At 34.4% G+C, this 18,949-nt stretch overlaps 1 protein-coding gene across 2 annotated transcripts; it reads left to right on the top strand.

Moving 5' to 3' along the window:
• Positions 1–12,323: 12,323 nt before the first annotated feature.
• Positions 12,324–15,154, top strand: LOC120071143. 2 transcript variants are annotated; one of them, XM_039023230.1, is made up of 9 exons: positions 12,324–12,636; positions 12,728–12,787; positions 12,911–12,958; positions 13,674–13,806; positions 13,889–13,965; positions 14,328–14,423; positions 14,539–14,609; positions 14,704–14,794; positions 14,913–15,154. In XM_039023230.1, exons 1-9 carry the CDS (start codon positions 12,418–12,420, stop codon positions 14,958–14,960), a joined length of 843 nt encoding a protein of 280 aa, XP_038879158.1. In that variant the 5' UTR covers positions 12,324–12,417; the 3' UTR covers positions 14,961–15,154. The 2 variants fall into 2 exon arrangements, with proteins under 2 accessions (XP_038879158.1, XP_038879157.1); XM_039023229.1 differs by having other exon boundaries at positions 12,326–12,636; positions 14,888–15,154.
• Positions 15,155–18,949: the final 3,795 nt, after the last annotated feature.

Raw genomic sequence — 18,949 nt, forward strand, 5'->3', positions numbered from 1 at the left:
CTCTAAAGCTTAACCATTTACGAGCTAGTAGGGGACCTCACGGACCTACAGATCATGGGCTCCAATGATTCGAGATTAATCGACTAAACTCATTAGTCCGGTCTAATCCCTATTCGTTAACTAATAGGACACTCCACTATAGCCCATAGTTGCACTCCCCTCACTGTAGATATATTATGTCCACTTTATAACCATAATCAGTAAGTCGATCCTTCATAGGTTGTTCGTAATTACAGCTAGGTCAAAATAACCATTTTTCCCCTGTGAATACATCTTATTCCTTGAGTTCCCACTGACTCTTTAATGAACAATTCTGATTCATAATCCCTATAAATCAAATCCTTTCTCTATCATGAGAAGGCGAGGCCCCGATTGTTCAAGACCTGGAATCAGTACTTAAGAGAACAACCTATCTACTAACCCTAAATCAGGTAGAAGTGAATTCTATCTTGCAAGGCTATGTCCCCAGCTATTCATCCGGTCTTATCCCCAAAATGGGAAGCCTATTGAGCAGTGTTGTTGGACTACTCTCACCGTTTGCAGATCAAAAGATGATCCCGAATAAACAGGAGTTCATAGCTAGCTTAGGATTAAAATCGAGTTAACCTAGGTTATTTGATAGATGAAATAGTCAGTTTTAACAGTAAACGATCGTTATAAAGAAAATTGACTATTTTCGTGGTTCGGTCTATTGCAAACTCATTGCATAGGATGCCCTCACTCACATGTCTCAACATGAACAATTTGTGGATCACATCGTTTGTTGCACTTTACAACTTCTTGTAACAACTACAGAGTGGGTTGTTAGAGTGTAATAACATGCAGCGGAAGTATCATGGATCCATAAGCATTCAAATTCACTAATTTTGGCAGAAACTAAAGCATGCACATCTAAATAAGAAAGGTTTTAAATCATACCTTTGTAGAACTCTTCAAGATCTTGATCAAACAGCAGCAGTCTTCATCAAAGATCACCGTGAACCACCTCAAGATCCTCCCTACTATCCTCTTGGAGCTTTAGACCGAGTTGTGGGACTTAAGAACAGCTTGAAGCAATGGAATTATAAAGAAAAGCTCACAACACTCAGTTTTTTAAGAACTCTTCTTCAACCAAAATTTTCTCTCAAAATTTCTGTAGAATGCATGTCTTCAAATCACTCCATTCTTCTTTATTTATTGCAGATGAACATGCAAAGAAGAAATGTGCATAATGAAGATGATAATAGAAAACCATGAAAAACCATTTGTGCATGTTATCTGAATTTTATAATTTTTCTTTAAAACTAAAACCAATTTCAAAATTCAATATTGATTTTAAAACTGAAAATTCAAATTTCTAAATTAATTTAAAAAATATTAATTAATTTAATATCAAATATTAAATTAATTTTTCCACAAAACCATATTCATATATTTAAATCATATTTAATATATATAGTATATATATATTCTCCTATTCCATTTAATTTTAATTTGAATGTTTCAAACTAATTTCTCAAGCTACTCTAAAGCTTAACCATTTACGAGCTAGTAGGGGGACCTCGTGGACTTACAAATCATGGGCTCCAACGATTCGAGATTAATCGACTAGACTCATTAGTCCGATCTAACCCTCATTCGTTAACTAATGGGACACTCCACTATAGCCCATAGTTGCACTCCCCTCACTGTAGATATATTATGCCCACTTTATAACCATAATCAGTACATCGATCCTTCACAGGTTGTTCATAATCACAACTGGGTCAAAATAACCGTTTTACCCTTTGTGAATACATCTTGTTTGTTAAGTTCCCACTAACTCTCTAATGAACAATTCTGATTCATAATCCCTACGAATCAAATCTTTTCTCTATCATGAGAAGGCGGGACCCCGATTGTTCAAGATCCGGAATCAGTACTTAAGAGAACAACCTATCTACTAACCCTAAATCGGGTAGGAGTGAATTCCATCTTGCAAGGCTATGTCCCTAGCTATTCATCTGATTTTATCATTAAAATGGGAAGCTTATTGAGAAGTGTTGTTAGACTACTCTCACTGTTTGCAGATCAAAGGATAATCTCGAACAAACAAGAGTTCATAGCTAGCTCAGAATTGAGATCGAGTTAACCTAGGTTATTTGATAAATGAAATAGTCAGTTTTAATAGTAAACGGTCGTTATAAAGAAAAGTGACTATTTTCATGGTCCAGTCTATATGCAAACTCATTGCATAGGATGCTTCCACTCACATGTCTCAACATGAACGATTTGTGGATCACATTGTTTGTAGCACTTTACAACTTCTTGTAACAACTACAAAGTGGGTCGCATCCAATAGCCAGGATGAGATATCCAATTTCATCCATATACTTATTAGACCATTTAGGCTATATACTGTTAACTTGATCTTGCTTATGTCACTACATAAAGTTACAGTATTCAGATTATAGCCATGGATATGTTTATTGGATTTTCATAACAAGATGCAAAATCAACAAGTCATTATTATTGATAAATAGAATGTTTAACACGAACTGCGAGTTCTAGGACATTCCCAACATGGGCCACATCCAATAGTGTTACGAAGATGACACTATTGGATGGATGACACTATTGGATGCGGCCCATGTTGTAAAAAAAAAGTATAGGAATAACGAGACAAATATAAACAAAGTGTAAAAAAAAAGTTGTCAACAAGAAAAGATGATGCTTGGAAATAAGTTATTCTTAATAAAGCGTTGAGAATTGTGTAACAAATATAGATTTAACATGCTTATGTTTATTTTCATAAAAAAAAAATAACTCTAATCAAATGACTCGTAAAGATCAACCTTACTCAAATTTTGGATTTTAGACCCGGTAGAATTTTCAATGAATAGTTTTAATTCTCTCAATAAACAACCATTTCTTGGGTTCTAGGGCCAATCTACCCTTCTCTTGGGTTGGACATGTTACCAAGTTTTACCTAATTAAAAATCATATGAATTAAGAATGAGGATTCAATCACATCGATTAAATGTCAGGAAAATCCATATTCAATTAACCAAATTATTCTTCGAATCTAGATTAAACATACAATGCCAAGTTTCAAAACCAGCCTATAAATCTAAGCATTCACATCTAATCTTCTGCTACCGGGGTAAATTCAAGCATAGACGAATAGAAGGAAACACACGAGCTCGAAATTAATTAGTGAAGACATGCAATTATGATAGGTTCGTCAGTCCAAAAAACAAATGCAAATCTAAATTATAGTAAGATTCAAAGAAAACATAGAATTGAGATACATCACATTTAACCACAGAAATCTCAAGAAACAAAACATAGGACTCTTGCTCAAAGAAATTAGGTAGAAGTTACCTCTTAATTCATAAAAATAAAAAAATAAAAAAAAACTCGAGATAAACATCTGATCCATCGATTACAACCAAAAATTAAAAAAAAAAACTAACCTAAAGATACTAAAATCTGAAGGGAAAAGAAGAAGAATGAAGACCAACATCGACCTCCATCAATTCAACCCCCAAATTCAGCATATTTTGACCTAAAGGAAAATGAGGATATTTATAGAATTTATCGCAGTGTTGCAATCCTGCCCTGAAATTGGACTGAAGAAGAAACGCCCGTGCAGACCAAATTAACGTTGAAGTATTCGGAGCGTTGCAACGCTAAGGGTAGTATTGCAACGCTGCCCTGCACACTAGCATTCTATCTTCAAGTGTCAGGCGAGCGTTGGGGTTTTGTATAGGATGAGCGTTGTGATGCTAAAGCAGGGGCATTTTGGTCTATTTTGCTCCTTTGGAGCCCCGATGCTCAAATCAACTGCAATTTGCTTTAAATTAACCCCGTTTAGCTCCAAATTGGCATGATTGCTTAGCACCTACAAAATAATACAATAAATACATAAAATCCAATAACTATTGAGAATGTCCTAAACTCACGGTTTGTAAATATTGTTAAACATATTCTATTTATCAATAAAAATATTATTGAGTATTTTATTCAATAAATTGTTATTGATATTGCATTCTATTATAAAAATCTAATAAGCGAATCCATGGCTACAATATGAATACTTTAACTTTATATGGTGACATAAAAGATGATCAAGTTTTAGTATATAGACAAAATGGTTTATAAGTATATGGATGAGACTGGGTACCTTATTCTTGTGACACTATTGGATGCGATCCATTTTGTATATTGATACAAATGATGTGATCCCAAAATCATTCATGTGAAGACATGTGAGTGGAGGTATCCTATGCAATGAGTTTACATCCGGACCTCAGAATAGTCACTTTTCTTTATAACGACCGTTTATTGTTAAAACTGACTATTTCAAAATTCAATGACCTAGGGTAACTCGATCTTAATCCTGAGTTAACTATGAACTCCTGTTTATTTGGGATTATCCTTTGATCTGCATAGGTGAAAGTAGTCCATCAGCACTGCTCAATGAGTCTCCCATTTTGGGGATAAGATCGGATAGATAGCTGGGGATATAGCTCTGCAAGATGGAATTCACTCCTACCCGACTTAGGGTTAGCAAATAGGTTGTACTCCTAAGTGCTGATTCTTGGTGTAGAAGAATAGGGCCCCGCCCTCTCATGATCGAGAGGGTCATAGTTTAATAGTTGGACTGTAAACCAAATTGTTCAATAGAGGATCAGTAGGAGCTTAAGAAGCAAGATGTATTTATAGGGATAAAACGGTAAGTTTGACCTAGCTGTAAATACGAATGACCTGTGAAGGATTGACTTACTAATTATGATTAAAGTTAACAGAAATATATCTATAGTAAGTAGAGTGCAACTATCGAGCTATAGTGGTATGTCTCGGTAGTTAATGAATATTGATTAATTCGTCTAAAGAGTTTAGCCAATTAATCTCAAATCGTTGGAGCTCATGATCTGTAGGTCCATGAGGTCCCTCTACTAGCTCTTAAAATTACTTCTTGGATTAGTGAATTGAGCGAATTTGAAATGTTCAAATTCGGAATTAAGGTTTTGAATTTGAAGTGTTCAAATTCAATTTAAGGTTTAATTAATTATATTTGATATAATTAAAACGTTTAATTTTGTCTAAATTAAACAGAATTCGAGAGATTAATATATTAAAATGATGATTTAAATATTGATTAAACATGAATAGAATTCATGTATTAATTAGATGTTTGATTAATTTAATATCTGATATTAAATTATTATTTAATTAATTAATTAAATTTGTTTAATTAATTATTTAAACTGAACATTTTTTCAATTTTTGAAATTCAAATTCTGATTTGAATTTTAATTAAATTTAATTTTGCTGAAAATTAAATTCAATTGAAGAATTAAATCTAAAAATAAAATTGTATAGTGGATTAATCCAACATGTGTTAAATTAATCCTTTAATAAATACCTGGCCCACTCACAAATATTTTTTGAAGTGTCATTTGGTTGAATGTGTTAGTGGCTGCATGAGTTGATTGTTTAAAAGACTTTCAATTTCTAAGATTTGAAGAAAATTTTGAGTTCTTTGAGAATTTTTTGAAAACTTCTTAAGCTCTCTCTCACAAACCCTATTCTCTCTTTCACCCAAATTCACCTCATTCAGTGTTTCCACCACACAATCCTAGTTAGAGAAAGTAGAGAAGATCATTGTGGTGGTCTACTATCAATTTGGAGGCCAAATTCGTGAAGAGGTGCAAGAATCAAAAGGGTTTTCCATAAAAGGTAATGTGCTCTTGAAACCCTCATTTGAAAATTGGTTTATACATGTTTTTAAAACTCAAATTAAGTGTAATTAGAGTACTTATTGATTCTAATTTCTTCCATTGCATGTTAGTATACTCTATCAATAACAAGTCCAAATTAAGCCAGGAAATATAGCTCTTTTGAAAGCTATCAAACACCTCAAACTTAAATCTTGCTCATCCCAAGTAAGGTAGAAGCACACAATCAAATATAATATAAGACAATCAAAGATATGTTAGCTCTAGTTGCAAAGTTGCTACTCCAATCTCAACAGTCAATTAGAATAAAGTTTGTAATCAAGAATGAAATTTAATTATAATCAATCAATGAAGTACAATTTTAAGAATGATTCTTAGTCTATTCATGCATGAGTAAGCCTAGAGTCTTGCTAGTTGAGCTTGCACAACCCGAAATTTTTTTATAAGGTCCTCATTCTGATTTTTCCCTACTCTGGCTTAGTTATCAACCTCAGACATATCAAACTTGCAGAAAAGAGGGCAACACTAAGACAAGAGTTCCTAAACACATATACACAAAACATAAAGTGCATTTATTTTACCTAGAGAGCTAGCTTTCACACCCCACCGTTGGGAACCTATCCACTCTTTTCTCGCAGGGCCCTAATAGACACGGGAGGTAGCTCTTTTCACCTCTATCCATGCACACATACACTATTTTTTTTGTAGTCAAGCTAGCTATTGCCTCATTTTTTTTTCTTTATTTTCTTTTTGCATTTTTCCTACTTTTTTTACTAATTTTCTTTTCTTTCTTTTCTTTCTCTTTTTTTTTATTCACAGGAGGCCCTATTTTATCCACTTTGTCTAGTTTTGCTCTACAACAAATAAGGTTACTCCTAAGTCAAAGGTGGATCTTTCAAGGCGACAATAGAAATACAAACGAAATAACCTAATTTTAAGCATGCAAGACTTTTAATTTCGCAAAACAATGACTTAAAAGATGCATGAGAGACAAGATTTTTTTTATAAAAAAAAATTGGGCTAAAAACCATGATCATGTTTTCCTAATGTTCTTCCATGCAAATTTTATTACAAGAAGAGTGTGTCATAAACCATCATAATAACAACAAAGCAATAGAGCAAACAAGGCAATCAAACCACACAAAGCATAGTCCGAGCACAACGCTCAAGGAGCCAAATTAACCAAACTAAAAAGAGCATGACAACTTTTTAATAAAAAAATTTTCACGAAGCCCATGCATAATGAACCTAGGTTGAAATTTTTTTTGTTATAAATCCCTTAAAAGTCTTAGAAACGGGATATTCATCTCGAATTTTCGTTGTCACCTCAAAAGGCCCCCTTTTAGCTTGGGAGTAACTTTTAGTGCTTGAGAGCAAAATTAGACAGTGAGAAAATAATGACCTAATGTGCAAGTAAAAAAATAAAGAGAAGCAAACTAGTTGTTGTTCTGAAAAAAAATGCATAAAAAGGAAGCATATGTCGGCATGTCTGCAAAAAAAAAAAAAAAAAAAGTGTGCATGTGTGCATGAATGGAGGTGAAAAGAGCTATCATGCTGTGTCTAGTTAGCCATATTTAATTAACCAAATTATTTTTCGAATCTAGATTAAACATACATTGCCAAGATTCAAGCCCGATCTATAAGTCTAAGCATTCACATCAAAATTAATTAGCGAAGCCATGCAATTATGATAGAGTCGTCAGTCCAACACACGAATGAAAATCTAAATTACATCAAGATTCAAAGAAAACATAGAATTGAGGTACATCACATTTAATCACAAAAATCTCAAGAAACAAAACATAGGGCTCTTGCTTAAAGAAATTAGGTAGAAGTTACCTCTTAATTCATAAAAAAAAACTCGAGATAAACATCTGATCCATCGATTACAACCCAAAATAAAAAGAAAAACTAACCTAAAGATACTAAAATATGAAGGGAAAAGAAGAAGAATGAAGATCATCCTCGGCCTCCATCAATTCAGCTCTCAAATTCAACATATTTTAACCTAAAGGCGAAGAGGGAAATTTATAGAATTCATCACAGCGTTGCAATGCTGCCCTAAAATTAGGCTGAAGAAGAAATGCGAACGCGGATCAAATTAATGTCAAAGTATTCAGAGCGTTACAACGCTAAGGGTAGCGTTGCGACGCTGCCCTGCACACCAACATTCTGTTTTCAAGCTCCAGGAAACTGTTGAGGCTTTGTATAAGATGAGCGTTGTGACGCTGAAGTAGGGGCATGTTGGTCTTTTTTGCTCCTTTGAAGCCGAGATGCTCAAATTTAACTCCAATTTGCTTCAAATTAACCCCATTTAGCTCCAAATCACCAATTCTACCTCATAATTGCTCAGTATTTACAAAATAACACAATAAACGCATAAAATCCAATAACAAGCTCGGATTACGTAGGAAATATAACTCTTTATGGAAACAAAAGTACATACCTGTAATGCAAGTGCAAATCCCTTTATACAACAATATGAGGCATTATGAGCCTTTTCTGCTTTCCTTATCTCATGTGCTTCCTTCTTACTGCGCATGATAGTCTTCATGCCATTTGAAAAAGACGAACGACCAGTCATAATGTCTACAAACTTCAGGGTCATCAACAATCCGAAATGTCTTCACATCAAATTGGATTTTCTTGTCTTTTCCAATTATCACCATTTCGATGAATAATGTCATTGCAACCTTGATGACATCTTCATTGTTTGTTAAAGTGAACTTCTCGAACGCATTCTCCACGTCCTTGCAAGAACTATCCTTATCATTTGGGTTCTTTGGTCTAATAATGAGTTGTCGCAGTCTCTCACTACTTGTTTCTCTTTCTACAATTTCCTTGGTCGGCCATAACCCAGTTATCAGATTAAAATCATCTTGAGAGAATGTTACCTTCTTCCCCAATATGTTGAATGGTATAACGTTTGGGTTTGCATCCATTACCGCCCTCAACAGAAAATGGTAAAAAAGTTGCCCATTAAATACAATATCTACGTCCAACAATGGACCAAAGACCGTTATCCTAAACATTCTCATCAGCTATTTTGTCAACTTATTCTTAATAACGGATGCAGTTTTGTGGACTTGGTAAGAAACTGTAGCAGGGAAATATTTCTCAGCAAGGACGACCATTTAACAACCTGTAACAATACATTATCACAATAAGTAAACGATCACATAATAAAAACTAAACGATCGCATAACAAATAACTAAACGATTGTGTAACATAAAACGAAACGATTGGATAACAAACAACTAAACGATCGCATAACAAACAACTAAACGATTGCATTACAAATACCTAAACGATTGCGTAACAAACAACTAAACAATCACATTACAAATACCTAAACAATCGTGTAACAAACAACTAAACAATCACATTATAAATACCTAAACGATCACGTAAGTGAAGGATCTCTTACCAAGAGCATCCACGAGCGCATTCGGATCTTTTCGATGTCACCATGACTAAAATACAACATATACATTCTAACATACAGTTATGCAAACAAACACTAATTAACGACATACTTTGAACACTAAAGATACAAAGGGAAAGAGTTCTCATACCAATTGAAGACCCTCTTAAAGTTTGGAACTCTAACGTAGCGGAAGACCTCTACGCGATCTCTATCACCCAGCAAGCAAGTCGGCTACAGCAGCACGGTCGTCTACACGAACGACAGCAACACAAACAGTCACGAACAAGTGAACGCAACGGGGACAAAATCACCGAAATGGAGCCCTTCGTATTCTCAGAGTGAGAATCTAAAGTGTGGTCTTTAATGAGTTTGGTAGAGGTAGGAGGAAGAAATAATTGTGTAGACGATAAGCAAGTGGAAGAGAAAAGGAAGCTATCGTATAGCTAAGTGCTTATCGTTTAGAAGAAGCTACACGATCGTGTAGGTTTTACTAAGTGATTGTTTAGTAAAAGGTAAACGATCGTTTGGAAAATATGGCACACTATGTGATCGTTTAGGAAAGCTAAGCGATCGTTTAGGAACTAGCGTGCGATCATTTAGGCGCAAGGTGTGTGATCATTTAGGCGCTGAGCGACTATCATATAGGCTCTCGACTTATGCGCTCGTTTACGTTTCCACACCGATGCCAAAATTTTTGAACCTTTGGAAAATGAAACTAATTTTCATTTTATTCTCCAGTTACCATAACCGAAGGGGCTGCTCCTACTAACACACGTCCTAGAGAAATTTTAGGCCAATTATCATATAATTAACCAATTAAATAATTAATAAATATAATCATATTATATTCTTACCCTATAGTTTGATATCACATATCTACTATAGTAATTTCTCCTCTACTTAATATAAATCATATTTATATCTAATTTCCTCCAAAATAATGTATCTCATACATTTAGCCAATTATATCATATATAATTAACCAGTTCAATTATATCATATATAATCGAACTTCCTCTTGTCAATTTGAACATTTCAAATTAACCCAAATACTGATTCTCGACTTTATCCAAACTACCCAGGGGACCTAATGGACCTGTGGCTCGAAGCTCCAATGGTACGTGAATAGCTGACTAAACTCTTTAGCCACGAGATCCACCATTCGTTAATTGTCAGGCATTGCACTAAAGACCATCAGCTGAACTCTTCTTACCACATATATATTTATGTTTCCATCGGATATAACCAATCATGAGTAAGATGACCTTTCACAAATGCTCGTAAGTACAGCTGGGCCAATTTACTGTTTTGCCCCTGTAGTTACATCTCACTCCTTAAGTACCACTGATTCCTCTAATGAACAATACAACATAGTCCAACTATGTGTGAACACCTCTCGGGCCAAGAGAAGGTATATGGCGCCACATCGTTCAAGCCCTGAAATCAACCCTTAATGGAGCTATCTATCTACTTGCCTCGGGGAAGGAGTCAATTCCATCTTGTGTAGCTGAGTTCCCAGCTCCCAAATCAGATGAATCCTCAAAATGGTATGTTTGAATCGACGACTTGGTCACTCGCACCCATACAAATCAAAAGACCGCCCTCAATGGCAAGAGTTCCTAACTCACTCAGGATTGAGGTCATATTATCTATGGTCATCCTAGTGAAGTGAAGTCTCTGTCATGAACGGTGTTATATAACGAGACATTAACACAAACTCTTTGTATAGGACGCCCCCGCTCGTATGTCCCCTACACAAATGATCAGGATCAGACCATCTGTGACAAGTCACAACACTTGTGACCATTCCACAAAGCGGACCGCACTCGTAGCGTTACCAGGATAAGGTTTTTCTTCTATATCCATATACTACAGACCATTTTGGTTATCACTTAAGACATGATCCACTTGTATATCACCACATACATGCTTAAGTTACATACAGATAACCAGAGATTTTATGTTTATTGGTGGTAAAGCAAATAAAACATGCAATTGAGCAAAATACAAGATGTAAAGTAAATATCATATATTATACAAAACAAGCATTCGTACAACCTATTTACAAACTACAGGACACGAGAATTTAGGGCATCAACCCCAACAGTAACAAACAACTAAATGATCGCATTACAAGTACTTAAACAATCACGTAACAAACAACTAAACGATCGCATTACAAGTACCTAAATGATCGTGGTGTAATAAACAACTAAACAATTGCATTACAAATACCTAAACGATCGCGTAAACACCAGTAAATGATTACACATTTTTTTCTAAACGATCGTTTACAACTCTAATCGATCGTTTAAAAAATACTAAATGCTCGCCTAGGATTATCTAAGCGATCTCTTAAGAACGACTATACAACCATTTTACAAAAGCTGCAAGATCGTTTAACAAATGGTAGGCGCGAACTCTTTACGAATCCTAAACGACTGACAAGAATCCTAAACGAATATCAACACGCATTTAAGGAGAAGAGTCACATACATTTCAAAGATCGATGATGGTGGAAAAATGTGTACAAATGACCGATGAGAAGGTGGCTAAACGCCCAGATGAAGATGGGAGATGATGAGTCAAATACAAGAGCAAAAATGAGAGAAAGCGAGAGCCAAAATCGCACAGTGAGAGAAGATGTAAGCGAAAAAGTGGGGTGAACGATGCTTCGTAGTGCGGTTTCAAGAGTTCTCTAAATTAGGATAAAATTGGTATTTCACAAGGGTAAAAGGTCAGTCATAGATAAGTTTTAGGAAGAGATCATCCATAGAAAGTTTTTGAGAGTTGGGTGGTTTCGTGAAATTTTCCAACTTTGTTTTATTTTTATCATATCTTTGTGGATACAACTTCGTTTTAATTAAATAATCTCTCGTTTTCATACGATTTTTCACGTTCTTTCCAACCATGCTTATAAAATAAGTATAATGTTAAAGCATCTTTAGTTTTAAATGACTTTAAATTTTTGTTTTGTTGTTGTTGGAAGGGGGAGCAAAAAGAGACGTAGAAATACATGGAAAGAGAGTATTTAATATTGAGAGTAAAAAGTGGTATTTTTCATGTTAAAAGGGTCAATAATAAACAAGTTTTTAGAAAGACGTCTATCATCGAAAAAGTTTTTACTTTTCGGGCCATTTTGTATCATTTTCCCACTTTCAAACCTTAAAAAATATGAGACAAAAAAAAATTCCAAAAAAATAAAAAATAAAAATGAGCTTCTTCTAAAACTACCAAAAATTTCGGTGGCTGACACTGAACACACCTGATTCTCAACTCCCACTCCAATGGCTTCCCTTCACCTTCTTCAACCCATCACTTTTCTCTCTTCCCATTCTGGCCCTCTCTTTTCCCTACATTCCCGTCCATATCCAATCAGTTTCAGACCCTTCTTTGCCAAAAAGCCCTTTCCATTGAAACCCCTCACTCTTTCCTTTGCTCTCGCCGAATCGGACTCCCCTAAGTCCTTAGAACCCGATCCTCAACTTCTCCTTCAAGAACTGGCCGTAAGTATGGCCTTCATCTCCACTTTTCCCCCCCCTCCAATTCCACAAGTTTATGTCTAATTTTCTGTTTGGATTGTAATTTTTTGTACAGGACAGTTTTGATCTCTCCCGAGATTACTTTGAAAAACTTCCCCGTGATCTTCGTCTTGATGTAAGAGGAAGTTTTTTATTTTGTTGTTGAGTGATTCTGTAGCTTTGTGTTTAATGTTCTTCATTTTCTTGTTTTTTTGGGGGATTGAGAGTGATTATCGGTAATTTTGTTTTATATGTGAAGCTCAATGATGCTGCTTTTGATCTTTCTAATGGACCCGTTATTGACGAGGTACTTTCTTTGTTCTGCTTGTTTGTATCATTCTTGTTTAGGCCTATTCACATCCATTTTAGTTTTATTATCCATTTTTCAAAAGATATGCCTTCATTTAAAAACACTTTTTTCAAAAGTTATCCCAAACACACTCCAGAGATGCTATCGTGAATTGAAAGGTTTGCGTATAGTTTAGTTAAGATTTCAAAAGTATTTCTTCAAAGTAGAAAATACAACAAAGAAATTGTCAATCTAAGGATAACTTAACTGTTATAGGCAAAGATATGATATTACTCATCTATCATACAAGCCAGATGTTTGAAATCCCACATCCACACACACATATACGTGAGTATCTAGGTTAACTTACGCACACCTCGATTAATCTCATGGAACAACCCATCCAACCCTACAATATTTGGATGCTAAGGAAACTTATAAAATATTAAATCCTAGGTAGGTGGCTCACCTTCATATTGTTGAACTCAAAAGGAAAAATGTAACAAATAAATTACCAAGAAAATTTGAAACAATTACTAGGGGAGGATGCCATCATAAGATGAGGCCCTCTCTGCTGCACATGTTTGTTTTGATACTTGATTCTCAAGTTTTTCTTATTGTAGAACTTTCATAATAAGATGAACTTTTTGATTATCGACTCTCAACTCCGAGTAAATGTGAATTATCTGCTACAAACTTATGATGTACTGAGAATGTTGAATGTCTACTTCAGTGTGGTCAAGAGATGGGAGAAATATTGCTAAATCTCTCTCGTGCATGGGAAGTAGCTGATACCTCCACTTCACATGCTTTAGTAAGCAAGTTCCCCACATTGGTGCAATCTTTGACGGACAATTACAAGTCAGGCAAGAACAAGACTCAAGGAAATTGATGCTCAAGTATTTTGTGAAGGAATAAATGTGACCTTTGTTTGGTCTATCTATTTAGGATTTGGCAAGCGTTTGATATCTGCTGGAAGAAGGTTCCAGTCGATGGGACAGTACGGTCAGGGTGAACTACAAAAGGTACCTCATAAACCCAACTATGTTTTTTCATGATCAAAGCTTATACATCAATCATATTGTAAGAAGTTTAAGGGTTAATGAGCTACCCCTGAAGAATAGCTTTGAGGTGGCTTAGAGATTCTGTTCACTATCTATACATGGTTTGTTTATAAAAGGAAATTTTTAATGTTGATAATTTATCCTATGCCCTACATAATTGGAAAGTCAATGATGTTTATGCTGTGTACTCATTCTTAAAGTCGAGGAAATATCAACATGCTGGTGGATTTTCTTCAAAAACGGAAAATCAATTATAATTCTCATCAGTACAAAATTTATTATTTAAGTTTTTCTAATTTTCTTGAAAGGTTTCACAATTATAGATTGCCAAATTAATGAATACAACTGGAAAGCTTCTGTCTGCGTCATCTGCTTCAAAAGTAGCAGAACAGCCTAAGAATGAAACCAGAATGTTTAAGGTAGGTTTGAACTTTACATTAGATTCGATACAACGTATACGTTGTGGATAAACCATGATTTTGCAGATATGAACCAACTTGATCTTTATTTAAGTAATTTTGTTCCACTCTTCAGTTTGGAGAGCTTCAAGTTGAACTGACTGCAGATAAGGCGAACATCGGTGCAGCAATTGGTTTTGTTTTCGGGTAATCACCACTTATCTTAACTAGATTCTTCACATATTTATTCATTTATCAGATGACAAGAATATCCCTTTCATGTTTTAAATGTAAAATGCAGAGTAATTTCATGGCAACTGGGTCAGGGTGTTCAAAGTATTCCTGAGAGTTCTCTGCAGTATGCAAATGACAATGCTTTACTTCTAGCCAAGGTACTAGAACCATTAATTTGAATGTTATGATTATTTCGATTCTTAAGTTCAATGCTGAATGGGAATTTGATGATATATGTATATATACTTCAGTCTTTGAGAGGCGCTCTACTTGCAGTTTCGTATTCATCCGTGGTTTTGTCTGCTTTCACTACTGTGGGATTAATCTTACTTGCTAGACAACTTAAATCAAAGGAAGAGTAAGGTTGTCTTCTTTATTTTTCTTATCTCTTGTAAATGTGTTGTATTCAGTCAAAGAACTAAGCTCATTGCTGGGCCTTTTACTGAAAATGTTATGAATCTGAGTATATGACAATAATCTTCTCAGTTTTAAAATAAGAGTGGCTAATATTCACCTTTTTTCTTTTCTCTTTTCTTTTCTTTTCTTTTTGTTTTTTTGTTTTTGTTTTTTTTTTGAATGTTTGCTTGTTGAGAAATATGAGAGTTGCATTCAGAGGGCAAAAACAAATAAAAACAACCTAAGGGATAAGGCATCATTTTTCCCAAATGAAAGATTACAAAAAAATTTTCTAATAAAAATCGATGGAGATAACTCTTCTAAGATTCATCGAAAGCATTCTAGGTTTGTCTTTAAAAAGCCACCCTAAAAGGATTTCAGCCAACAAAGGCCGATATTCTCTTGTCTTACCATCTAAGATTATAAATACACTTTTTATTATGCTCAGTCTTACAAATTCTGTTTCAATACAATGAGATCATATTGCACAGTTGAAAAGTTGCAGAAAATTTTCTTTTTGTTTTGTTGATGCGAGATCTCACTTGATAAACAATAAAATTGTAATTCTAGAAAGATGTGACCTGCAAAAAAGAGAAATTTGGGCACCGGTGTAGTAATTGTCACAACGATAACACCTTCAATGTTTAAGTTAGTAAGAGGCTTATGGCTGTAGTAAGAGTTTTAGGGATGAGAATTGACTTACTTCTTCTAGAGTCATGTTGTATATATAGGCTAGTTGACCCAATGTTTTTCTTTCCTCTCTTAGATTTGGACTCCCTAATATCCGTTCTCTTCTCATCTTTAGTATTGGGCTATGTGTGCAAATTGCACACCCTTGAGTCGAATTGGCTACCTTCGACTTCATTAGAGATGTCCACGGGTGGGGCGGGAACGGGAAAGCCTTTTCCATCCTCGTCCTGCTCCCTATTTCAATCTCCATTCCCGTGAAATTCTCCACATAGATAGGGTAGGGATTCCCCGTGGAGAATTCTCAGAGATCAGATTCCACGTGGAGAAAATTTTCTCATTTGTATTTTTTAAATTTATTCATTTTGTCGATATAAAATTTCTTAATAAAACAATAATATTTTATATGCAAAGATATCATTAAAACATTTAGTCCTAAAATTAAAATTTAAATATTATGTCTAAATTTTCCACTTAAATAGTACAATATTTAAGTTTTAAAAGGAATCCAGTTTTAAGTATTAAAAAATATTTACATATATTAAAGTATAAAGACATTGAGATAAGAACTAAAAAATGATTGTTGTAGCATTTTAAAATAAACTAGTTAAAACTAGTTAGAAAAAAAAATTAATTAAAATGAATTCACTATGAGTTTATTACAGAATGAACTCACATAATGTGAGTTTATATATGTGTGTGTATATATATATTTCATTATAACAAAATATATATATAAGAAAAAATATATAATTTTCAATCGGAATGGGGTGGGGAATTAGGGCGGGGACAGGGTCGGGGTTGGGGATAGGAAATGTATTTCCGGTCCCTGTCCTCGTTTAGTCAATGGGGAGAAATTTCTCCTTGCTCCCTTCCCATTCCCCGTCCAATTGGGTATTCCCTGTCTTTTTAGGGCGAGTCCCCACGGGGTAAAAAAACGTCTCTAGGCCTCATCCATGGTTGGGGTCGAGGGTGACTCTCATGGAGCTTGAACTTGTAGCTCACTTGGCCCAAAGCTCATTTGACTTTGTGTTAGGTAATTAAATGTCGGGACTTGCCATTTTGCCCTATTTGAGTCCAAATAACGGTGAATTTAGTCCAAATCTTCTCGCGTCTAAATTTATCCATTCCATTAAAACACCATTCCTAGGTTAGAATATAATTTTACCGGAGAAGAAAACAAAAATTATGCACTTAATGAAAAAAATACAACATGTTATTAACGAAATACAGTAAAAATAAATAGGGTTCAAAACCCTTACCTTTGAAGAACAATTCTTCAATTGAAATTCCCTCGAACACCAATTTGGCACAACCACAAAAGTTACCACGATATTCTCAAGGATGAGAACCCAAGAGGAACGGGCTCTTGCTATTTTGGATTTTTTTTAGAGGGAAAAATGATTGAGGAGATGATGGATCAAGAAGCAACATAGAGAACTCTACCGTGTTTTTCTTTCAGGAAGAAGAAGACTGAAGGTCATTCACCACTCCTGCACGTTGTGGAGAGAAAAAGGGGGTGGGAACTCCCTCCCTAAAACTGTTTTTTCATTTATTATTATTTTTAAAAAAATATTAAAAATATTAAAATTAATTTTAATAATAAACCTTATATATTAAACTATATGTTATATCAAATATAATATATAACCTATAGTTTAATTTTCTCAACAACAATATTTAATACATATCCCATTTATATTAAATTTGGTTATATGAATCTAATTCACATAATTAATATTTGAGTCATATTCAAATATTTAATTTCTCTCAAATAAATATTTAATATTATAATGTATCAAATACATTATAATAATTATATCATATATAATTAAAATTTAATTAATTATATCAATATAATTAATTCTCTCAATTAATTTGAATAGTTCAAATTAACCCAAAAACTTATTTCCATAAAATCATGTTGAGCTACTGAGAGGACCTCATGAACCTGTAGCTTGAAGCACCAACGGTATGTGAATAATTAATTAAACTCTTTAATTAAATTATTCACCATCCGTTAACTATCGGGCACTCCATAAAGATCGATAGCTACATCTTCACACTATAAATATATTTCTGTGTCCATTGGATTTAACCAATCAACAGTATAATGACCCTTCACAAATTGCTCATAAGTACAACTAGGCCAAAATTACCGTTTTGCCTCTATAGTTACATCTAACTCCTTAAATATCATTGATCCCTCTAATGAACAATAGATCATAGTTCTGATCCCTCTAATGAACAATAGATCATAGTTCTACTATGATTAAACCCCTCTTGGGCTAGGAGAGAGTGTGACACCACATTGTTCAAGACTTGGAATCAACCTTTAAAAGAATAATTTATCTACTTACCCCTACCTCGAGGAAGGAGTGAATTCCATCTTGTGTAGTTGTGTTTCCAGGTCCCTAATCAGACGAATCCCCAAAATGGTAGGCTTGTTAAGTCGATGATCTGACCACTTTCACCCATACAAATCAAAGGACCGTCGTCATAGCCAGGAGTTCACAACTCACTCAGGATTCAGGTCATATTACCTATGGTCATCCTGGTGAATGTAAGTCTCAATTATGACCGGCGTTATATAATGAGACTAAATATTTCGTGGTCCAGTCTTATACAAACTCATTTGTATAGAATATCCCCGCTCACATGTCTCCAAATGAGTGATCAGGATCAGATCATTTATACCACCTTACAATATTTGTAACATCTATAAAGCGAGCAATTCCATATGTGTTAGGCATATGTTTCTTAGAATTTGCCTCAAACATATGTGTTGGGCAACCCCAAATTCTAAAATGACATAAATTAGCTTTATAACCATTCCATAACTCCAAAGGTATTCTCATAACACTTTTGGATGGAACACAGTTCAAAATATACGCTGCAGTCTGTGCTGCAAAACCCCAAAACGAATCAGGTACGGAAGCGTAACTCATCATAGACCAAACCATGTCCAACAGGGTTTAATTTCTCTTTTTTGATACACCATTATATTGAGGTGTATCAGGTACCGAGAGTTAGGATACAATTCCATGTTTTATCAAATAGTTATGGAATGTTAGATCCAAAAACTCTCCATCTCGATCAAATCGAAATGTCTTAATTGTTTTATTTAATGCATTTTCAACTTCAGCCTTGAATTCTTTGAACTTTTTAAAAGATTCAGACTTATGTTGCATTAAATAAACATATCCATATTTTGAATAATCATCAGTAAA

This window comes from Benincasa hispida, chromosome 2, assembly GCF_009727055.1.
Source record: "Benincasa hispida cultivar B227 chromosome 2, ASM972705v1, whole genome shotgun sequence".
Lineage (NCBI taxonomy): Eukaryota > Viridiplantae > Streptophyta > Magnoliopsida > Cucurbitales > Cucurbitaceae > Benincasa > Benincasa hispida.